Source organism: Serinus canaria, chromosome 6 (genome assembly GCF_022539315.1).
Source record: "Serinus canaria isolate serCan28SL12 chromosome 6, serCan2020, whole genome shotgun sequence".
Lineage (NCBI taxonomy): Eukaryota > Metazoa > Chordata > Aves > Passeriformes > Fringillidae > Serinus > Serinus canaria.
The window spans coordinates 2,791,969-2,819,779 of NC_066320.1; the positions used below are offsets into that span (position 1 = coordinate 2,791,969).

Consider the following 27,811-nt stretch of genomic DNA (forward strand, 5'->3'; position numbering starts at 1 on the left):
ATGCATCCCCATATCCCACACAAGGAAGAAACACCCATGCCCACGTTCCAAACCAGGGAATAGGATTCATCCCCATATCCCAAACCAGGAAAATGGCATATCCAATACCAGGAAGAGGATGCATCCAAATATCTCAGGCCAGGAAGAGAGATGCATCCTCATTTCCCAAACCAGGAAAGGAGATGAATCCCCGCATCCCATACCAAGAAAAGGGATGCATCCCCATATCCCACGCCAGGGAATAGGATGCACCTACACACCCCAAAAGCACCATCCTGGAAAACTGGGAATCTCACCCTGGGGGACATGCCAGCCCCAGCACAGCCTCCCTCCCTCCCTTGGGAACACTGATCCCATCGGTTATTTTTAGCGTCCCTCTCCCAGCGGTCGCAGTGGCTGGTTTCTCCCTCCAGCCCTGGATCCCCCAAGGCAAAGCGCATTCCCGGCGGGACCGGCCGCCCTCCTGCACAGGAGGATGGGCGAGGCGGTGGCGCGGGTGGCCAGGAAGGTGAACGACACGGTGGAGAACAAAGCGGATTCCCTGGGTAAGCCCGGCGCTCCGTCCCGGGGCCCACTCAAGGATCGGGTATCCGGGAGCAGGGCTCTATTTTTCACTGCCACAGTCTAAAAAAAGCTGTCGGCGTTCCCTCCCCGCGGCTCTGGAGAAGGGAAAGGCTCCCCCAAAGGGCCCTGGGCCCCACAAAGTTAGAGCAGGTTCACATAATCCCCTGGGGTGTGTCCCCTCCTTGGGAACAGCGGCAGGAGCAGATTTTCCCCCAGGTGGCCGGGTCAGATTTGTGTTTTCCTGCAGTTTCCCCATTTCCAGCTAATACCCAAGAGCAGGGTGCACTGCATCAAAGGAGAGAGATGAAAGCCACTCGTTTTTATTCCCACTGGATTCCCGGCCCTGGGATGTAAACTAGAGTATGGCAGGAGCTGGAGCTTCGTCTCTCAGGCTCTCCACATCCTCCTGAGAGAAACGTGGGAGGGTGGAACTTGCTCCAGCAGCCCCCACAGTGGCTTTGGGGAGGGGGCAGGAAGCAGAGCCCATCCTGGGGCTGGGATGCAGGGTTTCCATCCCCGGAGTCTCCTGGGAGGGGAAACAAACACAACTCAGCACAAAACAAGAAGGCCACGAGGTGAGAAGCACAAGCAAATCTTTTTTCCCCTCCCCACCCCTTGCCGTGGGACAACCAGCCATGACAGTGAGAAACCCAACCAGGAGGTGCCCAGAGGGAAATCCCTGCTCCATCCCCATCATCAGTGGAACTGGCATCCCTGGGCTGTTCAGCTGCCCCCAGGGAGTTGGGGACACGGCGGGGGAGGGGAGCAGGGGACTGAAGTTGTAGGAGCCTTGCCTGGGTCCCTCTGTGCACAGATCTGGCCAACTGCAAGCTGATGACCTTCCCTGTTGGAGTCTACAAAGCCATGAGGAGCGTCACCGAGGGCATCCATCGCATCTCCCTGGCCAACAATGAGCTCAAGTCCATCACCAGCCGATTTGTCACCACCTTCAGCCAGCTGAGAGGTAAGGGACTGCCACTTCCAGCCCTCTGGGATACGCCAGGAGCCCCCAGCTCGCTGTAGAGGGGGCAAAGCACCCACGAGTCTCTCCTGAGCTCACACCTCTTTGCAAGCATTAGCTCAGACCCCAAAAAATCCATTTTTGGTTGTACCTTCGGGCCCTTGAAGGACGAGGACCCTGGTTCTGCTCTCACCCACCCTTCCAAACTGGTATCAGGGTCACTCGGCACCCCCAGCTCCCTCCAGGGATGGGGCTGAGGATGGAGGAGGACAGGAAAGGCAGCTTGGGGACAACAACGGGGCAATCCAGGCTGTGCCGACTAATTAGTCCTCACCGTGCGACATCAGTGAGAGCTAATCACCGCAGGAGATGGGAGCGATCATCGGCACCGCGGGGACTCCTCCCTGCGGAGCCCAGAGAAGGCAGCCCGAGGCTAATCTGATAAAAAATGGCCATGCGAGCACCCAGAGCATCCAGCACCGCCCTAATGAACGCGGAGAGCGGCGCTGGGGATGCTCCGGCAGCTTCTAAAATCAATTTAATTCCTACGCCACCCCGCACAAATGCCGCTGTGGTGGGTGCCTGGGGGAGGCTTCCCTTGTCCCGGAGCTTCAGCATCGTCGGTGAGAGCACCCCTGGGCTGGGGAAAGGAAACACATCCAGCAAAGGAAATCAATTTCCATTTTCTAGACAGCACAACCAGCGCTGAAGGGGGGAAAAAAAATGACTTTGCTTCCCAACAAGGGCTTTGCTCCACCGGTGAACCGATCACTCCTGCGGAGAGCTGGGCTGGGTCTCAGCAGGAACAGATGCCCCAGGGCTGGGGACAGGTTGAACAAGGCAGGACCTATAAATACCAGGTATTAGCAGGGGCAGGGCAGCTTCTGCGGGTATTTATAGCGCAGAAAGCCCTGTGTCACTGGAGAAGGGCGCCGGGACAGCGGGATTTGGGTTCTGTGCCCAGGAGCTCATTTCTGGGGCCGTAAAGCATCACAGATGGGTAAACTGTGACTAAGGTATTTTTCACATCTAGAGACCTCTCTCCCACCATTCTGTTTCAGGCACATAAATAGAGGACTAGCCTTAAGCCATGGCAAATGACCACTGGGGAGGTGATTGCACTGACTTTATGAGGAAATATTCTGTATTTTTTACAGACTCTGCTTGCAAAAGGCAGCCCGATTTCATTAGGAAAGCATTGCTCCTAAATGGGCTCCTATAATTAATAAATTGCTCCTATTCCCAGCAGGCAAATCTACAATGGCAACCACGGCAAACAGCAAAAAATTTTAAAATCCCAATTTTAGGAGCTGGGATGCCACTGATGGACCTGACAGCCCACGGGGGCCAGAGGCTGTCAATCAAGCCGTGCATCAGTTATTTCCCCATCTTTATCCCTGCATCCCACCACCTCCCTTCTCTCTTCCCAGAGCTCAACCTGGCAGGCAATTACCTGCACCGCCTGCCCGAGGAAATCACCTCCCTGCTGCACCTCAGGGCCATCGACCTCTCCCGCAACCGGTTCCGGCGCTTCCCGGAGCCCCTGGCCACCGTCCCCGCCCTGGAGATCATCGACCTGGAAGAGAACGAGATCGCAGGTGAGGGGGGACCTTTTCCCACTGGAAAAAGGCGATTTAGCACTGTGAGAAACAACAGCTCACGTTGAAAATTTTAAGAGGTTTATTAAACCTTAACAAAAAGGCAACAAAGGACTGCATAAGTGTGAAAAAGGCCAATCACTTGGTTTTTTAAAAAATTTAAAAGTTTAATGATAATAAAATAGTTATAAAAATAGCAATATAAGTAGAGTAATAATAATTGGGACTAATAGGATTAGGACAACGCAAGACAATAAAAACAAAGAGTTACAGACAGTCCGGGCACCTTTTCTGGGCAAAAAAAGCCCTAAAAGGCCCCACGTTAACAGAAGATTAACCCTTAAAAACAACAGCCTGTTGCATATTCATGCACCTCATCCATGGTGCATCAATTCCATTCAAACACAGGATTCTGTCTGGGCAGGGTCAGCTTCTTCCTCTGAATCCTAATGGTGTCTTCATGGCTGAGCAAGGCAGGAAGAAGTTCATTTCTCCTGATAATGGAGCAATAAATTCTCTTTCTCTGAAAGATTTGGGTGTCCTGTAGCTGCTATCTCAGTGCAAGTCCTTTCTTTAAAAAAAACTATCCTACATAGCATAGTTTCTATTTTAACATTTTGTTATGAGCTAAAACTGTATTTAACACACTACTTAGGAGAATTAATACAGCATAACTTTCTAACACAACACATACAATATTCACTTGAATATTTGTCAAAAGCCAATCAGAAAATACACATTTTTCACGAGGACCTTTTCCCACTGGAAAAAGGCAATTTATCACTATGAGAAACAACTGCTCACTTTGAAAACTTAAAAAGGTTTATTAAACCTTAACAAAAATACAGCAGAGGACCACAGAAGGAAAAAGCTGCAGCGCTGGGAACTGCCCCTCATGCATACCACGAGGCCAGTTCATCTTGGAGATGGATGCTCAGTCTTTTATACCCCTGGGGGTTGCATCGGCAGCCCTGGCCCCTCCCAAAGTCTGTCAGCCAGCTCTTCCTTGCCATTTATCAGTGCAAACTGCTTTCTTGTACCTGGATTGGGGGTCAGGTGTTGCCATGCCCACCCCTAAGCACCCCCTGAGCTTTTCCATCCCCAGCTGCCCCATGCAAGGGAGACATGTGCAGCCTTCTTTTACCTGTCCTAGACAGCCCAGGATGTCTGATGGCAGCACTACAGGGAAAGGGAACTGTGGAGAGAACAGAGGACATCTAAACTGCAACAATATAACTGTACATCACTAAACCTTTTCTTAATATTCACCCAATAGCCATCCCTTAATTGTGAGAGCCAATCATCTCATTATCCATCCATAACAGCACCACCCAGGGCTGCTGCTAAATAACCAGATCCAGCTCAGCCATTTGCCTGTCCTGGGAAAGGAAATTTCCCTCCCAGGGCAAAGCTGCTGCAGGCACAGTGGGAGCCAAGCCCCACTCAAGCTGCCCCATTCACCACGCTGGGATGTAGCTCCTAAAGGCACCTCCAGCTGGGGTGACCCCAAAATCCTCAGATTTCATTAAAAAACCAGAGCTGACTGCAGAACCTGGCCCCAGTTTGCTACCAGGCTAAGCAAGGACACCTGAACATTTCCCAGAACAAACAGCAGCTGTTTAACACTACAAAATCCCCTAAAAATGAAATTAAAGGAATGGTAAGAGCCGGCCATCCCTCAGCCCTGCAGCGGCAGGAAATTTTTTCATGTGAAAAAAACCTGAAGGCTTTGGAGTCTGTGCAAGCTGGGCAAAAGGGGCAGCTGTTGTACACAGATAAAAGTGAATTTATTTAGCAGGCAGCCTTCAAAGAGCGCAGGCTGGAGCATCCCACAGCCCCCACGGAGCCCCAGGGAGGCAAATCTCAGAGTCCACTCGATTTTTGCTGTTTTATCTGGGATTGCTTCAGCTGCTGCTGGGAAAATGCTCCCTGCAACACGAGGTTTGTTCACAGCCTCACATCAGCTGCTCCCCAGCTGTGCCTGCAGAAACACTGGAATTAAAAACTGCTTCCACAGGAGCCAGAGAAAGAAAGACACGGCTTTTCCTCACCCTCTCTTTCTCTCCTGCCTCCTGTCTCACTTTCAGCTCCCCCTGTCACTTTTTGAGTTCAACTGGCTGATTTCAATCCGAGCTGGTCTCCAAACTGCTTTTTTCCCCCCTTGTTTTGTGGAAGCAGGGTGCTGCAGGAAGGGAATGCAGCTTTGTGGTGCCTTGTTCCCTGCTAAAACGCAGGGAGGGAAAGATGCACGCAGGTTGCACCCGAGCTGGATTGCTCCTGGGGGAAGAGGTGACCTGAGAACCCCGGCTTGGTCACCTCCCACCCCTTCCCCCTCGGCTGGGAGGTGTCCTCCAGATGTGGGGAAAATAAAAACAGAGTGAAATCTGACAATTCCAAGCCATGATGTTGTAGGGGTGTGTCTGAGTGGTGCACACGAGGCTGCCTGGCTGCAGAAATAGGTGATGTGAGCTCATTCCACACATTTTCTGGAAGGCCAGGGGGTTTCATCCCACGTTTTCCAAGGAAACAAAAACCTGGGCAATGGCACTGCTCCCAGCAGCCCTTCCCAAGCAGGTTGCCCTGCAGGTGAGCTGGTGTTTGCAGGGCTGCAGGTGCCCTGGTTTGTGCTGCTGTGCCAGTGCTGGTGCTGCCTGTGCCAAGCCAGGGGTGCCCGAGAGGCTCCTGCCAGGGCTGCAAACCCCTTTCAGAAGCTCCTGCTGAAACAGCTGAGTGACTTGCTAAGACAAATCGAGCTGGAGGTGGTGGGTGATGCTTTCCAAAGGGAAACAGGAGTGAAAGGAGATTAATTAATGCCTGCCTGGAGCCTGTGGGCTCTCTGAAAGGAGACATTTAGTGCCCCAAGCCACCCTTTTCATCCAAATAAGCTCTTAACCCTGGACTGTAATTATGTATATATTACTGTCAGTGCTCTTAACTCTTTCCCTGGCAATTACAGTTATATCAAATCAGCATTTTAAGCTCCCAAATCCATGGGGATGTTTTGGTGCCTGGAGCTTCAGCTTCTCTTTCCCTTATTCCTTGATTAATGGTTTAATAGGGATGATGTGGAGGCTGCTGCCAAGGCTGGGGAGGTCACTGCTGGGGGCAGCTGTGGTTAAATTTGTCCTCCTGAGGATGTCCAGATGGGACAAAGGGGGTGGTTTCAAACTCAGAGTGGGGCCAGATGGGACTTTGGGAAGAAATTCTTCCCTGTCAGGGTGATGAGGCACTGCCACAGAGACACTGTGCATCCCTGGCAGTGCCCAGGGCCAGGCTGGATGGGGCTTACAGCAGCCTGGGACAGTGGAAGGTGTCCCTGTGTCCATCCAGGGATGAGCTCTGAGGTCCCTTCCAACCCAGACCATGCCACGTTCTGCTTTAATTACGTAAAAAAGCCTTTTCCCTCCCTGTTTTTTGCTTAACAGGAGAAGCCAGCATGAATAATTCAGGCTCAAATGCAAGTGCCTCATCCATTGGGAAGGCAGCAAGGGATGTTTGGGGTTGTTTTTGGAGGGATTTGTGGCTGGCAGGGCACAACCCTACAGCTAAAGGCTGTGTGCCCTGCCTGTCCCTTCATGCCAGGGGTGAGTCACTGCTCCTCACCTGGAATTAAGGGGCAGAGCTGAGCTGTTCCCAGCCTGGGAAGGTCTTGGTCCCCAAAATACTTCACTAAACTCCCTAATTTAAGCAAAATGGGTGAAAGAATTTTTAACTTTATCATACTGCCTGAGAGGATGATTAAATGATTAAACTTCTTATTCTCCACTGCATTAGGTGATGATTAAATAGGAAAAAAAAATATATTACTTTTGTGGTTCAAGGGGGAAAAAAAACCCAAGCAAAATGAAACGGGGGAATGGCAGTGAACAAATCCACCATGAAGAAGAGTTATTAAAAAAATTCATGTGAAGCTCTGCCTGATGAGCTACGCTCTCCTAGGGAATTTGTGTATGGAAAATATCACCATTTTCTGGAGGAGAAAGAGGGGAAAAAAAACAAAGGCATCCAAGTGTTTGAGTCTTTTTCCAGCATAAAATAAATTTCATGGTTTAAAAATCACATAATCATCGATCAGATATAATTACAACACTGCAATTCTGCTTCAGGCCCTGGCAGAGGAAACAGGAGCTGGGATAGAAAAGGTTCTTGTCATTTTGGTGGCCAAATTAAAAAGAAATTGGTTTAGGTAAATCAGCCAGGTGGGCTTTGCTATCCCAAAATATTGTGACTTGTAGCAAAATCTATCACCTTGTAATGAGCTTAATTAGGGTTAGGTTTTCACATCAGCCCCATTCCTCTGCTCTCAGTGGATTCACATCGGGACCATCCAGCTGAGCTGCACCTTGTTTTTTAAATGCAGAGTTTGTGAATGTTTTCTAAAGGCCAACACCCAAATTCCTGGAAACTGCAGAACAGCAGGGTGCCTGTGGGTGGCTGAGAGCCATTTTGCAGCCTGTCCAACAAGGGCAAAGACCACGAGAGCCTTCCTGTGAGCTCGGAGAGGGCTCCCGGGCATTGCAACACCGGGAATAAAGTCAGGGAATAAGCCTTCGAATCCCAATCCAGTGTTCCAGCAGGGTTTTATCAGCAGTGGGAGAAGTGGAGGGCAGTGCCCACACTGGGTATCTTGGGGTTTGCACCTTGCTGACATGTTCTTTAGAACCCCAGGATCATTTAGGTTGGAAAAGACCTCGAGTCCAACAGACTTTCTTTCTTTTTTTCCTTTTTCCTTTTTTCTTTTTCCTTTTTCCTTTTTCCTTTTTTCTTTTTTTTTCTTTTACCTTTTTCCTTTTTTCTTTTTTTCTCTTTTCTGTTTTCATTTTTCTTTCTGTTTCAATCATCAAAGCCTGCAGAAAGGCTTAACATCAACAGCAAACCTTTGTCATTAAACTCAAATAAAACCCCCTCAAATTACCACCACGCCTCAACAAAAGCAGTGGTACCTCCTTACAGTCAATTACCCAATCAAATAATATTAATACCTCAATCATTTATCCCTCAATCAACCATTCCTCAAATAATCCCAACAAAATTTGAATCAGGCTCCTCAAAATTGATACACTCTTTAAGTAATTTTTGTTATAAAAACATTCCTACCAAAATTGTCAATTTTTTTCAACAAAGGAATTTCTTCATTGTAAGCAAAGCCAACAATAAAATTCTTAAACTTTCAGTCCTTCCCACCATTATTGTAATAGATTATAACAAAAACCTAATAATTTTAGCTCTTACATTTAGTATTCCTAGAGTAATTCCACCAAACTCACATATGACTATTGCATTTCTTTTACCCATAAACACACCTAAACAAAACAACTTCCCAAAAACCTCAGTTATGTCTGTGCCATTTAATGCCTCAAATCCCAAAACCTGTTAAGTACAATGTTCAAACCACCACCAACCAAAATTAACTTTACAACCTAACTCACCGTAATAAAACCATTTACATTACAAACATACCAAATGCAAATGTCACTGTAATTTTTCACGTTTTAACCCAATAATTTGGGTTAAATATAGATATAGATACTACATATTACATAAATTACATATATAGTACATATTACATATACATATTACATAGTATATATAATAATATACAGTACAGATCAATAGTATATTAGACATATATATATATTATATATTATATAGTATAGATATATATATTAGTATATATATATGATATATATGATATCATATATCATATATATATATGTTATATATTATATATTATGTATTATATGTTATGTATTATATATTATGTGATATGCTATATTATAGTATATATAATGTATTATATGCTATATGTTATATATTATATGCTATGTGTTATATATATGTTATGTGTTATTTATATTATATTATATTACATTATATTATATTACATTATATTACATTATATTATATATAACATAATATATAACAGATAATATATAATATATAATATACAATATACAATATTATATACTATAACTATATATCATATAATATATCATATATTATAATGATATTTTATAATATAAATATAAATATAAATATAATATAATATAAATATAAATATAAATATAAATATAAATATAAATAAATATAAATATAAAATATAAATATAAATATAAATATATAAATCCTGTGTCAGGTTTGCTTCAGGCTGTCCATCAAGAGGAGCTTTCACCCCTCCCCCAGCCCTCCAGGGTGGAATTTCACCTCCGTGCTCTCTTTCCAGAGGTGCCCACGGACAAACTGGCCTCCATGGCGCTGCTGCGGAGCCTCAACCTGCGAGCCAACCCCGTGGGCCCCGAGGTGCGCCTGCTGGTCCGGCCCCTGGTTCCCTTCGAGCTGCTGCTGTCTCCAGAGGAGCCCATCCATCCCTGAATCCTGACAGCATCCCAGTGTGCCGGCGCTGTCCCTGCCCACCGCAGGGGTTTGGCTGGGCTCAGAGCCTGCTGCACCCCCGGTTCTGCCCCCGGGCGGGTCCCAAACCCCAGCCTGTGCCTCGTTTTTCCTGAATTAGAAGCCAGCAGCACGGCTCCCCCGTGGAGGGATGGCTATGCCAGATCCCCAGCCGGGCAATCTCCTGCTTATGCGTTTTGGGGGTGCAGAGGAGCTGTGACACACGTGGTGGGAGGTTTGGGTAGAGCTGGGGGATCTGGATGTGCACCCTCCCACCTGAGAGCACCGGGATGGTGGAGGAGATCCCTGCAGCTATCAGGGCTCTCCCTGGAATTGCTGACACGGTGGTGGTGTGCCAAGTGCCTGATTAAATGCTTTCCTGTTACGTCGGGGGGGTTGTGTCTGATTAAATTCCAATTACCAGTCTTTTCCTTAGAGAAGCCCCTTTGCACAGCTGCTCACTGCAGCCTCCAGGCTGGATTCTCCCAGACCCAAGCTGTATTTCCCTGGAAAAGTCTTTGTTTTCCAAGGAATTTTTCTTCTCTCCTGTTTTTTCACTGTGGAAACCAAAGTGACACAATGCCAGTGGGTCCCCACGCACTGCTCACCCCGAGGCTGTCCCCAGAGGTGTGTGCCCACCTCTCCAGTGCTGTGGGTCCTCAAGTTGTGCTGATCCCTTCCCAGGAAGAAATGTCCTGGAGAGAGTGGCTTCTTGGTGGCAGGCAGGACACTGCCAAGCACACCCATGTCCCTTAGCAGCTGGCTGCCTGCAAAAAAAACCCAAAAAAATTCCTGGGAGGAACCCCAGGTGTTTTCTCCAAACGCCCTGTTTAAACATCTCCCTCTTTTGTTCCTTTGGGTATTTAAGGGACAAACACTTCCCAATGCTGTGTGCGGACTGGGGACAGCCAGGAATGGTAAATCCTGTAAATATCTGACTTCCAGACTTGCCAAACTTTGGTAAAAGATTATGGTAAGAGATGTTGGGCGTACTGGAGGAGCTGAGGTAGAGTGGAGCAGCCTGAAGCCAGGACCAGCATCCTAAACATCGTGCTGCTTCTCCCTCTGCATGGATTGATGGCTGAGGGAGATTCCACTCGTCTGGAGGCTCCTGGCACGTTTTCCTCCCGGGATGGCCAGGACCGCTGCTGGGGACACCGGCCATCAGCTGCCAGCATCACTGTGGGGACCTCGGCGGCAGCGAGGGGACGCAGACCCGGAGCGAACCTGCTCCCTCCCTTCCTCCCTCCCTGCCCCGCGTAGGCTGCCCGCCCCCGCGCTGCCTCACCCGGGGGCAGCGTGCGGGTCCCCCGGTATCCATGGCGATGCGAGGCTCTTTCCCCCCGCGCCCCCTCCCCTTCTCCGCTGCAGCCGGCGAGCAGCCGCAACCGGCGCGGCGGCGGCACCGGGGCTCCGGACCGGGCGGGAGGGACGGCGGCGAACTGCGCCCCCTCCCCGGGCAGCAGAGCCGGCGGTATCCCCTGCACGGCAGCGATGCAGTCCCCGGAGCCGGCTCGGGCCGGCGGAGGTGAGTGCCAAGACCTGATTGATTTTATTCCCCCCAAAAGGTATCCACCCCTCATCCCATCCCTATTCCATCAGACCAGCCTTTCCCCGCCGTGGTTTCCCTGAGCAGGGAAGGCAGGTGGTCCATCGCCCCCCGTGCCGTCCCCCCATCCTCTTGTCGCCACGTCCGAGGTGACAGTGAGTGCTGAGCTGAGGACGCCTGCATCCATCCGTGCATCCATCCACCCATTCATCCATCTATCCACTCACTCATCCATCCAGCACCCACCCGGCTGCTCAGCAGCCCCTTATTTTCCTTTCCCCATCTTCCCCCTTGCTTCAAAACCACCTCCAATTCCACAGGACACCAACCCCCTGCTCATGCTGCACTGCAGCCCTAAAAGATAAAGTCCAGCAAAGTTTTAGGCTTAATATCACAGGTTTTGGGCAACCTCATTACAGTCTTGGTATTGCTCCTGCTTACAGAGCTGGTTCTCGCATCTGACACCGACTGTCTGGAGAATCTTGCACCCTCCATCCCGCTACTCCCCTGACTCTCAAGAGGCTCCTTCTCCCGTGTCGGCTGCAAATCCCCCCAGCCCCTTTCTGAATCCCCACTGGAAATGTGTTGTCCAAATCCTGCACCCAGGATTTGGGATATTAGGGGCTGGATAGGGCCCTCCTGCCAGCCTTCCTCCTAGCCTTGAGGAAGCCGCTAGTCCCGGTGGCTGGGGAAAGCATCTCGGCTGGCGAGCTGAGCGCCGGCATGGGCACAGGGATGGGGGGATGTTCCAGCAGCCCAGGGTTGACCAGCAGGCGCTTAGGCTGAGCCTTAAAGCTCAAATGTGCCTTTCCTCGCCTCACCACTGCAGCCTGGATTCCCCCGGAGCCAGTCCCGTCAGCGCTGCAGGCAGCTCCTGCCCACGCCCGGCATCCTCCCGCATCCTCGGCTGCGTGCGGCTGGGGATGCCCGAGGGTAGGAGCTGCCGAGCATCGCTCCCCGCTCAATCCCCAGTGACAAAATGCCACCCCCGCCTCCACCAGGAGCTCCCGGATAATGATCAGAATGACAATTATCGCTTTAGATGTGAGGGGAGGGCAGGGTGTCCTCTGCCCCAGTCCCTTTCCCCGGGTTCTCGCGGCTTTGCCGGGGAGAATAAGATTTTGTGGAATATGGAATTGTAAACCTTGGAAGCACAAGGAGAAGCAGGGATGCTCCCAGGGCAGCCGTGTCTGGGACCACACGGATCCAGCTCCCATAAGGCCAGAGCACTGGAGTGTCAGGATGTGGATTTGCCTTCCTTGCATCATCCCTAACAAAAAAAAAAAAAAAAAAGGCCCACGAGATCCGAGATCAGGATCTCTTCTGGGCCATTCTAATTCTAAAAGAATGATGCAAATAATAATGATATCAAGTCATAACGATATCAAACAATAATAATTGTATCAAATAATAATGATATCGATAGTATCAAACAATATTATTGCATCAAACAATAACGATGTAAAAGAATAATTCAGCCGAGGTGCTGCAGAACCTTGAGCTGAGTAACCCAAGGAGGAGGAGACTTGGACCCTGAAGATGAGCCCAGCAGGACACATCCCAGCCAGTCTGGGCACTGGAATAAATATGAAAACCCACCTCTGGAGGCATTAAGAAATGAAGGGAATAATTGCTTTATTCTCTCCCAGTTTCATTTTTCTGCCTTCCCTTCCCCAGGCCCTTCCAATGGCACCTGGTGGCCCAACTCCAGCGCCAGCCACCTCCTGAGGGAGAACTACACCTTCCTGGCGTACTACCAGCATTCCTCCCCCGTGGCCCTCATGTTCATCCTGGCCTACACCTTCATCTTCCTCATGTGCGTGATCGGCAACGTCCTGGTGTGCTTTGTGGTGGTGAAGAACCGCCAGATGCGCACGGTCACCAACGTGTTCCTCCTCAACCTGGCCATCAGTGACCTGTTGGTGGGCATCTTCTGCATGCCCACCACTCTGGTGGACAACCTCATCACAGGTGAGCAGGGCAGAGGAAGGGGAAAGACCGTTTTTGGGTGGGTTTTTTGAGGTTCTGGCCATTTGTGGTAAAAAAAGTTTGGACGTAATGTTGCATTTGCATATTTGATTGAGGTTCAGCCATTCTTTGCCAAGCAATGTTGAAAAAAACTCCTCTTTCTTCATTCACCTTCTCCTGTGCTGGCTCAGCTCTGCCTGTTGACCTTTCCAAAGATAAGGGAGCTGGGAGAGTTCAGCTGCAGCAGCAGCCAGGCCATAGGGCAGGGTTTGTATTTATTGATTTTTGGAGTGTGATTTATTTATTTATTAGTATTGGGGTGAAGAAACAAGATGAAAGTCCTTCTGATTAAGGGTCCCAAAGTCAGTAGGAAAAATGACAGCCACATCATTCCTTGAGTCTCTAAGTGTCATGTGCATCTTTTTTACCAATTTTGGGGTTCTTCTTCAAGGATCCATGCCGCTAAAGGCTATCTCCACACAAGCTGGCAGCAGGACTTAGCATCCCCCAGCAGCAACACAGTGGATGGGGACACCTAAAGGGAGCTGGGTGAGCCAGAGGCACCCAGAGCCTGCACGGTGTCCCCTCACAGGTTGGCCCTTTGACAACACCATGTGCAAAATGAGCGGGCTGGTGCAGGGCATGTCCGTCTCCGCCTCGGTTTTCACGCTGGTGGCCATCGCTGTGGAGAGGTACGTTGGCATGGGGATGTGGGGACGTGGGGACCAAACCATCTCCAGCAGGTCCAGGTGTCCTGTGCGGTTCCCATTGCAGGAAAGCTCCTGGGAATGTCAGGAGCCTGTCACAGGCTCTCCAGAAGCACCACAAAGCTGTCCATGGGGCATTCCAGCAAGGTGTCCTTCCCCACGCCGGGCTGAACACACCAACCTGCCACCAAGGGAGCAACCCACCTTGCCCTCCATTCCCACCCCTGGGTCCTGGCCACCCTCCTTCCCCAGGGATGTCCCCTCCAGGTGTCCAAAGCCACCACGAGCTGTTCTCCCCCAGGTTTCGCTGCATCGTCCACCCCTTCCGGCAGAAGCTGACGCTGAGGAAAGCCCTGCTGACCATCGCTGTCATCTGGGTGCTGGCCCTGCTCATCATGTGCCCTGCCGCCGTCACCCTGACTGTCACCAGGGAGGAGCACCACTTCATGGTGGACACCTACAACAACTCCTACCCTCTCTACTCCTGCTGGGAGGCCTGGCCCGAGACGGGCATGAGGAGGATCTACACCACCGTCCTCTTCTCCCACATCTACGTGGCTCCCCTCGCCCTCATCGTCGTCATGTACGCCCGCATCGCCTTCAAGCTCTTCAAGTCGGTGGCGCCTGCCCACGGCGGAGAGGAGCAGGAAGGGAGGAGGATCTCCCGGAGGAAGGCCAAGGTCATCAACATGCTCATCATCGTTGCCCTCTTCTTCACCATCTCCTGGCTGCCCCTCTGGACGCTGATGCTGCTGACGGACTACGGGCGGCTGAGCGAGGGCCAGCTGCGCCTGCTCGCCGTCTACGTCTACCCGTTCGCGCACTGGCTGGCCTTCTTCAACAGCAGCGCCAACCCCATCATCTACGGCTACTTCAACGAGAACTTCCGACGCGGCTTCCAGGAGGTCTTCAGGGCCCCCCTCTGCTCGCTGCGCTGCCAGTGCGGGCCCTACGCCCCCCGGAGCCACGGTCCCGGGATGCTCTTCGGCCCCCGCAACCGCGTCCTCAGCCAGGTGCGGGCCAGCGCCTCGCCGGCCGTGTCTGAGTCGGGGCCGCTGGCGCCGCGCCGCTCCGGCATCCCTGCGTGGGATGGCTGAGGAGCCGAGGCCACCAAAGCCCTCTGGACCGAGGGATGGCGGGGTGGGGAGTGGGGATTGGCCACGTTATGGCCACGAGACATGGAAATAAAGGTGTGTCTTACCGATGCCTTGTTGCTGGCTGGGCTCCTCCACTTCCCACCACGGCACCGAGCCCCCCGGGCCCTGCCAGAACCCCCCTTACCCAGCCCAGTCCAGGCACGGGGCCAGGGAATGTAGGGATCCAGGAGAAGTGTGGAAGAACGGGCTGTCCTGTCCGTGCTTGGCCATGCCACAGAGAGGCGTGCAGCACCATGCTGTGCTTGACCAAGCCATGCCATGCGGGAATGTGCCAGACCACGCTGCCATGGCCGTGCCAGGCAGGACCAAGCCGGATTGTGTTGGACCCTGCTATCCCGTGCCACTCCATGCTACCCCATGGCCATGGGAAATGGCCATTCCATGGAGGGGCGATGCTGTGGCCATTCTGGACCAAGCCATCCCATGCTACTGTGACCCTTCTAGACCAAACCACGCCATGCAGGACAATGCCACTCCTTGCATTTGTGGCCATTCCGGACCACATCCCACCATACCCCATTGCCCGTGCCATGCCAGTCCACGACACCCCATGCTGTTACACCCGTGCTGGGCCGATTCATGCCATGCCAGATTGTGCCAGCCCACCCTGGTGTGGCCATGCCAGGCAGAACCATGCCGTGCTGGACCATGCCACCCCTTGCTACCGTGGCCATGCTGAACTGTGCTGGGCTGGGACCACTCTGTGCGGGTCCGTGACAGCCCAGGCTGTTGTGGCCATGGCGAGCAGGACCGTTCCAAGCTGGGCAGGCCCATTACATGCCAGGGAGAACATTCCAAGCCAGGCAGGGCTATTCCAAGCCAGGAATAACTATTCTAAGCCAGGCAGGACTATTCCAAGCCAGGAATGACCACTCCCAGCCAGGAAGAGCCATTCCAAGCCAGGAAGAACCATTCCAAACCAGGCAGGGCCATTCCAAGCTGGGAAGAACCATTCCAAGCCAGGAAGGCCTGTTCCCAGCCCAGCAGAACCATTCCCAGCCAGGAATAACCATTCCCAGCCAGGAATAACCATTCTCAGCCAGGAAGAACCATTCCCAATCAGGAAGAACCATTCCAAGCTGGGAAGAACCATTCCAAGCTGGGAAGAACCATTCCTAGCCAGGCAAGACCATTCCCAGCTGGGCAGAAGCATTTCCAACCAGAAATGACCATTCCCAGCCGGGAAAAACCATTCCCAACCTGGAAGAACCATTCCTAACCAGGAAGAACCATTCCAAACTGGGAATGACAATTCCAAACCAGGAATGACCATTCCCAGCCAGGAAGAACCATTCCCAACCAGGAAGAACCATTCCCAACCAGGAAGAACCATTCCCAGCTGGGCAGGACCATTCCAAGCTGGGAAGAACTATTGCAAGCTGGGAAGAACCATTGCCAGCCGGGAAGAACCATTCCAAGCCAGGCAGGGCCATTCCCAACCAGGAATGACCATTCCCAGCCGGACCGGGCCATTCCCTGCGGCGCCGCGTGGCGCGGGGCGGGCCGGGCTCGCGGGCGGCGCATGCGCAGTGTGTCCCCCACCACACACACCCCCCTCCGGCGGCGGCGGCGAGCGCGGGCGCGTGCGCGGCGATGTCGGGGTACGGCGTGGAGGAGCGCGCCGGGCCCCACAGCCCCGAGTACCGGCTCTTCTTCAGTGAGTGCCGCCCCGCCACCCTCCCCTGCCCCTCCTGACCCTCCACACCCCGCCGGCACTCGCCCGAGCCCGCTCAGGTGCGAGCCGCCGGGGTGTGCCGGCGGCGTGTGACTGGGCTCCCTCCCCTTGCCTTGCAGAGGATGCCGCCGGGCGCTACATCTCCCCTTTCCACGATATCCCCATCTACGCGGACGCCGGGAAGGTAAGAGGAGGTCCTGAAACACGCGGGGCATCGGGGAGTCCTGAAACATCCGGGAGATCCGGGGTCTTGGAACATCCAAGGGATCGGGGGATCTGGGAACACGCAGAGGACATGGGGATCTGGGAATATCCCGGGGTCCAGGGGGTCTGGGAACATGCAGGGGACATGGGGATCTGGGAGCACACAGGGGTCCAGGGGATCTGGGAGCACACAGGGGACATGGGGATCTGGGAGCACACAGGGGATCAGGGGATCTGGGAGCACGCAGGGGATCTGGGAGCACACAGGGGACATGGGGATCTGGGAACATGCAGGGGACCAGGGGATCTGGGAACATCCCGGGATCCAGGGGGTCTGGGAACATGCAGGGGACACCAGGGATCCTGAAACACCCCGGGGACCAGGGGATCTGGGAGCACTCAGGGGATCTAGGAACACACAGGGGACATGGGGATCTGGGAACATCCCGGGGTCCAGGGGATCTGGGAGCACTCAGGGGACCAGGGGATCTGGGAACACGCAGGGGATCAGGGGATCTGGGAACATCCTGGGAACATGCAGGGGACACCAGGGATCCTGAAACACCCCGGGGACCAGGGGATCTGGGAACACACAGGAGATCAGGGGTGCTGAAATATCCAGGGGGACCAGGGGTTCCTGGAACATCCAAAGGACATGAGGATCCGGGAACACGCAGAAGACCAGAGCTCCTGAAATGTCGAGGGAACATGGGGATCTGGGAACAACCTAGGGATCAGAGGATCTGGGAACACACAGGAGATCAAGGGTGCTGGAGCATCTAGGAGAACTGGGGGGTCCTGGAACACACAGGGGATCAGGGGATCTGGGAACATGCAAGAGACCAGGGGTCCTGAAACATCCAAGGGACATGGGGATCTGGGAACATCCCAGGGTCCAGGGGATCTGGGAACACACAGAGGATCAGGGAGTCTGCAGCATGAGACACCTGGGGCAGGCTCACCCTACAAGGAATGGGTTTCTCTCCATCCTGGCCTCGGGTGGAGCGACCCAGGAGAAGAGAATGGATGATCTCATTCCCATTTTCTGCATCAGAGATGTGAGTGGTTGGCTTCAGCTCACCCATGCAGGCATTTTGGGTTAGCTAAGCAGAAAACTGCTTTTTTTTGTAATGTCTACCCTCATTCCTATGGGTGCTGCATGGTATTTCAGGCTTGGGGTTTGGCTGTGGTCTGCAGGATAATCTGACAAAGAACAGAGGGTGAAGATAAACAGGTTAAATTCCTGCTGGAGCATCTCCTGAGACCTCTTGCCTGGCAGAACCTGCCCCTTGCAGTGCTGCAGGGCTTTCACATCCTTCTAGCAGCCAGTGGTTAGTCAGATTAGGCTGTTCTGAGTAAAAAAATGCCCCAGCTTCAGGAAATCAAAATGGTTGTTTCAGTTTTCATGTAATGTATTTTCAGTGGTGCCTCGGGCTCTCTGACTGTTTCCTTTACTGTTGTAGTTTGTTCCTTTCTCTGACTATAAAGCTGTGCTGCTTGGGAAATGTAGTGAAGCAGCTACTACGTGTTGGAGAGAGCTGGAATTCAGAGGTGGGGAGTGGTTCTGGGAAAGGAAAAAGGAAAAAAGCTGAGAGATGAACCTCTGAAAAGCAGCTGATTGAGGTGCTGAGGGGAAGGTGATGGAGCTACCTGAGGTGCTCTGGGAAGTGTGTAGTGGCTTTTGCCTTCACAGAGGAGAAAAGATGGATTGTGGTCATCAAGGACTCAGCAGTGGCTCAGTAGGGAAGCAGTTCCCAGTGCCGGTGCCTGGCAGGTAACCCAGACAAGGAAAATCCAGATAATGCCACGCTTTGCAATCCCTGCAGAACAGGGAAGGAAGGAGCAGGGGAGTGAGTACAGAGGTGAGGGGGAGTTCCTTGACCTGGTAGTGCTTAATAGGGGAAACTGCTGTGCCCTCAGGCAGGCTGTGCTGCTGCCAGCACCTCTGTGCCAAGTCATTCAGAGAAAAAAGTCCCAATAGCTGAAGGTCACAGTCCCTGAAGTTACACAATAGTGCTGCTCCCATGGGGCTCTCTCTGTGGCTGGAGTGCCTCAGCCCTGAGGTTTTACCCATCACTTAGCAGGTGGGCTGCCAGCTGCAGAGCAAAAGGTTGTCCCACCCAGTCTGGGCTCCTTGATCTTTATCCTCAGACTCCTAAGACGCTGAGAGGATTGCAGGGTGTTTTTTTTCAGGCTCAGGCTGGGCTGTGTTGGCATTACCCAGACCTGTGTCATTGCAAAGGGATGACCTTGAGCTGCTCTCTGTGTCTTTGGCCAAGTTGGACCATGGGGGACCTTCAGTCCTTACAAAGATGCAGCCCCAAGTCATCTTTCCCTGCCTGCAAAGCTGTAAGCTCCCAGCCCAGCCTGTTCCAGTTGCCTCATTCCTTCCCTGGAGTTAGGAATAAACCCAGCCCTGTGCCTTTCTGCATGCAAAATGCAAATGAGCAGTGACCCCCTGCTAATTAAGGGGTTGTAAAAAAGCTCTGCTGGGGAAGGGTGTGGGCAAAATCAGTGATGTAACAGCCCTTGTTGCACAATATCAATCCACTTATGGGGCAATACAGGTTGGAGGGACTTTGCCATGCTAATGCTGCTTAAGGTGGGGATTAGAAACCTTGGCCAGGCCAGGGAGCAAGGTTTGACTTTTTGTTAAAAAGCCATAATCTCTTCAAACAGCAGATGTTAAGGTTCAGGTGTGGAAAAGCCTGTTTCCTTGGAGAGGAGGCTGACGTTGAACTCTCAGCCCAGCTGGATCAGCAGGAGATGTTTTCAAGTGTCACCTGTAAACGAGATACAGTGAGATGTGGTTCTGCACTTCTCCCCCACGTTTTCATCCTCACACCATGCCACTAGCAGGGTCTGCTTTTACAGGAGTGTCAGCCTGGAGAAAGGGCATCCTTCCCTACATTATGGCTGGAATACTTGGGAGTGATGGTCTCACTCATTCAGGGCAGTGCACAGATACCCACACTAATAAACAGATGGTTTGTCCTGGTCTTGTCTTTTCTGAGTGGCCAGAGTGGCTCTTTCTGAAGCATTAAACACCTTGTATTTAATAAATAAGGCCCAAACCCCATTTTGTTATGTCCAGGGTAGCTTGTATGCAGCTGTTTGCCATTGGTTTAACCTGTTCCTGTGGCCTAGGAATGGGATGGGGATGTTTGTAGGTGGCAACTGATGGAGAATGTGTGGGAACCTCAGTCTGGCCTTTGGGATGTTTTGTGGGATTCAGCTTGGAGTGATGACATGTGACTGACTGGGCTACAGGACTTTTATCAAAAGTGTCAAAATTAGCACTGAAAAAAAAAATAAACCAGCAGAAGAAACCGATGGTTTCAGGTGAACTGGCTGGTTTTTGTGCTGACTTGTCTGTGTTCCCTAGTTTAAAAGATTCCCTCCCCCTCACTGCTCTTTTGCTTTCTTCAGAATGTGTTCAACATGGTCGTGGAGGTGCCTCGATGGACAAATGCTAAAATGGAGGTAACTACGTTACAGATCCATCCTCATCCTTGGCTTGGCCAGTCCCTCCTCAGATCCACCTCCAGAATCAGAGTGGTTTCTAACTTCTCCTCTCAGTACCTGCCTGGTGCTGGAGCTCTGGTGGTTGCAGATGTTGGAATGCCCTGGTGTTCTCCTGTGGCTCCTGATTAAAGCAATGTTTTATGGCTCTAAACCCCATGGGATGTACTTCCAAGGCTTGTAAGTCTGCTGGAAGCCATGTCCCAAGGGATGGCAGTGCAACAGGAGGTGTCTAGTATCTGCTGCTGGCATCAGCATCATCTCCTGGTCTCTTGCCTTGTCAGTTCCATTAAAAAAATTACTTTTTTGTTCATAAAGGGTAAAGCAGAGGGATTTATTTATAACTGTATTAATATAATATAATATAATAGTAATTTAGTAATAAATTATAGCAATAATTATAGTAATACAAAGAATATAATATTATAATAATTAAATATATACTATTATATATAGTATATAATAGTATAAAACTATATATAGTATTATATATATTATAATAATAAAAATATACAATATAATATAATACTATACAATACAATATATTACAATATGATATGATCTAATATTGATATATGATATAATATAATAGTAGTATAGTAATAAATTATAGCACTAATTACAGTAATATAAATAATATAATAGTTAAATATATACTATTATATATAGTATATAATTATATATAGTATTATGTATATTATAATTAAACATATACTATACTATAATAGTATATTATAATAATTTAAAATAAACTATACTCTAATACTATATAATACTAGACAATATAATATAATACTATATAATACTATATAATACTATATAGTACTAGACAATATAATACAATAGGATATAATATAATAGTATATTACAGTATATAATATAATAGTATGTAATAGTGTAGTATAATATAATTAATATAACATAGTATGATATACTTTTTTTTATAACTATATTATAATTATTATATTCCATATTTATTTGTTTGTAACCTTTCTTTCAGATTTCCACAAAGGAACCCTTAAACCCAATTAAGCAAGATGTGAAGAAGGGGAAGCTGCGCTTCGTAGCCAACGTGTTTCCCCACAAGGGCTACATCTGGAATTATGGTGCCATCCCACAGGTACTGTGGTTTATCCCAGTGGCTCATCCCTCCTGGTGGGGAGGAGGGAGGGTGCCTGTGCCTGTATTAATGAGCAAAAAGGTCAGCAGAGAGTCTGGTCTGGAGCAGGGTGTTTGCAGCTGGAGATGTTGTCCTGCTGAGGGAGAGAAACTGTCAGGAAAACAGGGGTATTTTTAAGCAGAAATGCCAAGTTTTAGGCTTCTATCTGATGTTTAAACAAGCTCCCTGAGGATGAGCTGCTGCTGGGAGCTCGGCTGGGCAGGAGCTGGCAGGTCCTTCTGTGGCTGAAGGGAGCTGTCATGGTGCATCTGGCCATGCAGTGCCTTCAGTTCCTGCCTGGCAGAGCATGGGGCTTTATCCTGAGGGTGCAGGATTTAGGCTGAATCTTTATGGGAGACTCTTCTTGCCAACGCCCAGCACTGCACAGATGTGCTTTCCCAGAAACAGCTGGCAAGGTGGCACCATGATAGTGACATCTGGACACGTGCTCTTCAATGGCTGGGGACTGCCAGATAAAGAGGGACTTCAGACAAGGCTGTTTGCCTCTGATGTTCTCTGAGGCTGGGGTTTCCTGCAGGGAAATAAGCTGTCAGTGTCAGATCTCAGGCAAACACTCCGAATTTGGTATTTGTGCCCTTGACAGTAGCACGTGTCAAGTGTTTTCCCCACGTGGCTTAGCAGGTTGGGTCGTTTCCTGCTTGAATGGATTCTGGTGCCTGTTTCTTTGTGCACAGTTGTGTCTTTTGAAGTCTTTGCTCTGTCATGTGTTGGTGGATCAAAGGTGTTTATGCATCAAGAGCTTAACACTTCCTGGTAGAGAAGTGTGATAGTGTTTGTGGCCCCACAGCACCACCCAGGTGTCAGAACATCTTCCTGAACACTCTGGATCCATCACAAGGTCCTGACTACACTGGGCTTGTCCTGGTACACAGAACTTTGGGAAGAACATTCCTTTTTATATCTCAAACCCGCCCCCCCCATCATGTTCCTTATGATGGAAGTGGGCATGGAGTGCTTTTCACTCCCCATCAGGAGCATATTTCAGACAGCTCTTGTTCTTGGAGTCAATTAATTGGCCTCTGGAGTCGTGTCCTTCAATGTGCATTCATCACTGTGGGTGAGATGCACTGGGGAGCATAGTGGGACTGCACATTCTTATCACTTCTACAGGGTTAACAGTGTCTTTAATTGTTTAATTGAAGGGAAACAATACACTCTGCCTGTCTTCCATCTCTGCTGGACTGCTATCTGGAGTTCAGGAAACTTCTGCTAAGGAATGAATAGGGAGAGGAACAGGCAGGAAGCCAAATCAACAATTGCCCTTTATAGATGTGAACTTCACCTTCACACAGCTGTGGGACAGAGAAGGAAGTCTGGAAAGTTTTTGGAAGGGGGTTTGTAGGTAGGAGGGGCTGCTTACCTTGTGGAAGATGAAACCTTTTAACTTGAATTCAAACTTCCCAGGCCCTAGGGAAACTGTAGCCCAAATATAGCCCGAAATAAACCTGCCTTTTACTACCTCTTTAAACCTCTGAGTTCTTATGCCGGTTTGGGGTTTGTTTTTCAGACTTGGGAAGACCCAAGTCACAAGGATGAAAATACTGGTTGCTGTGGAGATAACGATCCCATTGATGTGTGCGAGATTGGAAGCAAGGTAACGCATCCTCAGCCACTCCTGAAACGTGTAATTAATGTCTCCAAAGCCAATTATCCAGGGACATTATTCATTTCCTACCTCCCCTCCCTGAACAATGTGCTGTTTCCCTCTGCTGCCTCTGGAGATGGTTGCTGAGATGAGGCAGGGCTGATGAGCTGCTGACAGCCAGAGCTAATTTCATGGTGGCTGGCTGCTGGCTGAGCCCCTGCACAGCCTCCTGTTCTGCACTCCTTGGGTGCAGCAGGATGGACAGCAGGGCCTCTGTCCTTGCAGGTCTGCTCCAGGGGAGAAGTCATCCAAGTGAAGGTGCTGGGCACGCTGGCTCTGATTGATGAGGGAGAGACAGACTGGAAGGTCATTGCTATCAATGTGGAGGACCCCGAAGCAGCCAGCTACAATGGTGAGTCCTGGGGGGAGTTCCAGTCCTTCCCTTCCTCCCCTGGGAGCCTGCAGGAGCTGGGGATGGGGTTTGCTCCTTCTGCTGGCAATCAGGTGTGATGCTGACAGTCCTGGAGCAAAAGATTTCACTGCTGTTTGTCTCATGTGGCCAATCCTCTGCACAGCCTGGCATTCCAAGTGCAGTGCAGGGAAAGGGATTGTCCCCCAAGCCTCCAATCCAGGCTGTTTAAATGTGTCCATGCTCCTGGGGACACTCGGGATACACACCTGGGGATGAAACACTAACTTCCCTGATGAGGAGAGACTCACTGGCTCTCCAGGGAACCTGTCTGAAATGTTGCTAAGGCTGCCTGAGGAGGGGCTGAAAGAGGCACAGCCCAGAACGACTCAGCAGAGCCACATGAATTCTGTAATTCTCTGCATTCTGTTACTGTTTCTGGCTAACAAACCCCATGTCCCCTGCCAGACATCGAGGATGTCAGAAGGATGAAGCCTGGATACTTAGAAGCTACTGTGGACTGGTTCAGAAGATACAAAGTACCTGATGGAAAGCCAGAAAACCAGTTTGCCTTTAATGGGGAATTTAAAGGCAAGGTAGGATCACCTTCCTGTGCACAGAGGCACCAAAACCTGAGCTCAGGCTGGGTGGGGACACGAGTGAGGTGCTGAGAGAATGGATTTTTATGGGGGTGCTGAGAGCTCATTTCAGTTCATCCTGCTGGCTTTTTCCAGCCTAGTGAGTGCAGGAATACCAGAAAAAAATGCCTGGGGTTATCACCGTGGTGTTGTTGATTATTTTTCTCATGTGGGATCACTTGAGGGCTGGGAGCCTTGGTGTCAGAACCAGGTGGAAAACCCCAGGTTTATTTGCTGCAGCTCTGGAGCAAAGGCAGCTTGACATCACCCTTTGCCTCCCTTACCCCTTGGCTTTGTTCCACTGCAACCTGGTGCAAGTTAAACTTAACTGAGGAGTTAAAACACTTCTTCCTTCAGGCATGAAGTGTTCCCTCACACCCTGTGAGTAAGGCTCTGCCTTGGCAGCACTCTGCCTCTTCTCTGGGTTGGATCAGATAAGTTACTGCTCCTGAGCAGGTGAAATCCTCTTTTGGTGTCCTCACTCCTGCCCTTCCTGGAGTGCCATGAGTGAGGTGACTCAACTCCCAGGGCTCCAGAGGTGGTGCAGAGGAGGGGAGTTCTTCCCAAAGCCCTCTCTGGGAAAGGAAATGGAAGTGATGAAGGATTTGTCCCCTTTGGCTGTAGCACAGCACTAGGCTGGTCGGGCTGGAACACCTTGCTGCCCCTCAGGATGGGTGAAACCTGTCAAGGAAACTGGAAAATCAGGATAAAGAACCTCAGACATGCTCTGCAGTGTTTTATTTGGCTCGGTTTGGTATCAGGCTCAGGAGTTTAACTGCCAGTGTTCACACCAACAATGAACTGTGTGTGTTTCCTTCTCCAGCTGACAGGTTAATGCTTGAGCATATATTGCTCCTTTTTAAGGGAAGAGGTTAATCTGCCTGGAAACAAATTCATTTCTAAGTAGTTGCAAAGCCAGATCAGCTGCATGTTTCTTCCTGCTGGTCTGAACTGTTTGCCTGGAGTGTGGAGAGAGCTCCTGGACAGGCCTGGATCAGCAGCTGCTGGAGACAAACCGAGTGGGAGGAGCAGCAGGGTGGAGGTGCTTCTAGAATAGAGCACTGGCCCGAGACTCTGTTCAGTTTCTTTTGGCCCCAAGCTCGCTCTGTGACCTTGGCAGATCCTCCCATCTTGAAAGCAAAACAATTCTGCTGCACAATCCTGGTTGTTGCAGCTGGGAGTTTCTGCTCTTCCAGAACAGCACTGGAGAGGAAGAGGTTTCTTCCAGCCTAAAATCAGTTCCTTGTGAGTGATGGTCTGGAGAAGGTGGTCTGGTGCTTCCACATGATATGATGTTTGTTCTCATCTCCAACTTCAGGATTTTGCCCTGGATGTCATCAAAGGCACCCACGAACACTGGAAAGCTTTAATAACAAAGAAAACTGATGGAGGGGAGATCAACTGGTAGGTGAATGCTTGTGGCAATGTGCCCCATTCCTCTTCCCTAAACTAAAAGCCCTGGAACATCCCTTCCTGAGGGGTGCCATGCTTTCTGTTAGCTGCTGGCTGCCTCCCCAGGCCTTCCCCCTCCACCTGGCAGCTGAGACCCTTCATGTTCCATTATTTAATGCTCCTGGGGGAAGGCTGGGCTTGCACCTTCTCACAAGTGCCCAATGTCTTCCAGCACCAACCTGACAGTGTCTGACAGCCCCTTCTGCTGTAGTCAAGACTGTGCAAAAGCTACTGTGGATGCAGTAAGTACCAGTTTTGAGTGGCCAAATCCTGGTGTTATTGCCAGGGAAAACACTGCAGTTTGTGTGGTGAACTGTTCTGTCTGTGTGGATGGCACATGGCACGCTCAGAGTGTTTTGCGTGGCTGAACACCTGCTTCTGGTTAAACAGGATGGATGTGGAGCCAACCAGACGTTCCCCCAGAGGCTTCTCCCTGCCCTTAGTCACCCAAGAGATGGAATCCCAAATGGAGGTTGCGTGGAGGGCTAAACTTCTGAGCTGTAGCTTGGCTGTCAGCTGTTCTGAGAGGGTTTTCATGTTTGGGCTTCCAAGAGCTTCACAGTACAGGTCTCCCTCTGAGAAAAGAGAGTCTAATTCCCCAGGGATTTTGTAGCTTCAGAATGAAGAGCTTGACATTCCTGGTGTAGTTCTCCTGTCCAGCCTCAGGAATTAATTGTGTCTCCCTAGGCTTGAAGAGTCCTGCTGTTGGCAACCTGAAAGGGCTTATAGGGGGGGAACAGGAAAACCAAAATGTAAATCTTGCCTCTCTTCCATAACTAGAAACCTGAGTCTCTCTGTAGCCTTGGAGAGACCTTTAAAAGCATGGTGGTTTTTTCTAAAGCAGCTGCCTGCACCTGTGCAGGGTCTGGAGTGGGAACTGCCTGTGCTGGGAGTCAGATGGCCCTGGGGCAGAGCCCCTCGGGCATCCCTGGAATGGGGAGGCTCCAGGAATGACAGGATGCTGCACGGGAGCTCAGTTGTTCCCCCACAGCTGAGCAGCTGCCACAGGGGCTCAGATGGTGCTCAGGAAAGATTTGTGCAGCCCTAAATGCTGTGTGGAGAGTGAAGGGCACCTCTGGTCTCTGATGACACCCTTCTCGTTTCAGGCGCCGCCGTGTAAAGCTGCCAGCCCCATCCCACCCGAAGGTGAGCCTCAAACCCCCCCTGAGACCCCAGCACCCAGCAGGGGCTTCCTCAGAGCAGCTGTCCTTAGGAAAACCAGGGGCTGAACTAAACCTGGATGGTGCTGCAGCCAGAAAAATGAGGGGCTGAACTAAACCTGGATGGTGCTGCAGCCAGGAAAAGCAGGGGCTGAACTAAACCTGGATGGTGCTGCAGCCAGGCCAAGGCCCAAGGGCAAGCTGAGGGTGGTGTTGGGAGCAGAAAGAGGAGCTGGGCTGACACTTGCAGTCCCTTCATGGGGAATAAACCTGTGGAGGTTTATTATTTTATTAAAAATGTGTGTCTCCCATGTGGGCGTGGGAGCTGGAGGCTTTGCCTCCCTGAGACAGCCGAGCCAGAGGGAAGCCTGGCTTGCTGTCCTTGCCTGCACCAAGTCATGGATGCTCCTAATGAGTAAGGCTGACTGCTCTGGGAAAACAAATCCACGTAATCAGGGTTGTGCCAGAACCTGTTTGCTGTGCTGAGGAGCTGTTGCCAGGAGCAGAGGAAACCCCTGAGCTGGAGGTGACACACACACACACACTGCCACATAACTACTTAATAACTGGGTGGCTCACAGGGGACTAACCCCCTCCTTTTTTCTGCCCCACACAGTTGACAAATGGTTCTACTACCAGAAAAACTAAGTCCTGAGGATGGTGGTGAGACAGCTGTGTCCTTCCCACCGAGGAACTGCCACACGCAGGAATAGAGCAGAAAAATAGCTTCAGTGTCAGCCAGAAGACCTTGCCTGTAACTTTGCTGATTAGAATTCCATACCTAGCAGTGACGTGTCTGCTGAGGCCTGGTGGAGGCTGGAAGAAATAATTTATAAAATCCAAACACCCTGCTTTGTGCACGGTCACGTGGCGTGCTCTCAGTCGTGACAGGAGATTACTCACCTGGGATGTGTATGGATGATAGAAATAAAAAACTACTGAAATCCAGTGCTGTGGGGCTCCCTCTCTGTTGAAAACGCCAGTCACTTGTTTGTTAAAATTTTATAAGTTGAATAGTAATAAAATGGTTATAAAATTAGTAATATAATTACAGTAATAATAATTGGGACTATTAGGATTTAGGACGAGACA

General features: G+C 50.6%; 3 protein-coding genes across 3 annotated transcripts; all 3 read left to right on the forward strand.

The window, feature by feature from the left end:
- Window positions 1-332: 332 nt before the first annotated feature.
- LRRC20 (leucine rich repeat containing 20) lies at window positions 333-9,898 on the forward strand. Its single transcript, XM_009098870.4, has 4 exons — window positions 333-545; window positions 1,379-1,528; window positions 2,956-3,123; window positions 9,347-9,898. Exons 1-4 carry the CDS (start codon window positions 476-478, stop codon window positions 9,493-9,495), a joined length of 537 nt encoding a protein of 178 aa, XP_009097118.3. The 5' UTR covers window positions 333-475; the 3' UTR covers window positions 9,496-9,898.
- Window positions 9,899-11,007: 1,109 nt separating this feature from the next.
- On the forward strand, window positions 11,008-14,834 carry NPFFR1 (neuropeptide FF receptor 1). Its single transcript, XM_030241138.2, has 4 exons — window positions 11,008-11,041; window positions 12,740-13,033; window positions 13,623-13,722; window positions 14,039-14,834. The coding sequence occupies exons 1-4, from the start codon at window positions 11,008-11,010 to the stop codon at window positions 14,832-14,834; spliced, it is 1,224 nt and encodes a 407-aa protein (XP_030096998.2).
- A 1,607-nt stretch (window positions 14,835-16,441) lies between these two features.
- PPA1 (inorganic pyrophosphatase 1) lies at window positions 16,442-27,667 on the forward strand. The gene is made up of 11 exons (XM_009098846.3): window positions 16,442-16,551; window positions 16,689-16,753; window positions 20,203-20,256; window positions 21,296-21,415; window positions 22,983-23,069; window positions 23,346-23,472; window positions 23,938-24,065; window positions 25,426-25,511; window positions 25,732-25,801; window positions 26,666-26,705; window positions 27,336-27,667. The coding sequence occupies exons 1-11, from the start codon at window positions 16,488-16,490 to the stop codon at window positions 27,365-27,367; spliced, it is 873 nt and encodes a 290-aa protein (XP_009097094.1). The 5' UTR covers window positions 16,442-16,487; the 3' UTR covers window positions 27,368-27,667.
- The last annotated feature ends 144 nt before the right edge of the window (window positions 27,668-27,811 follow it).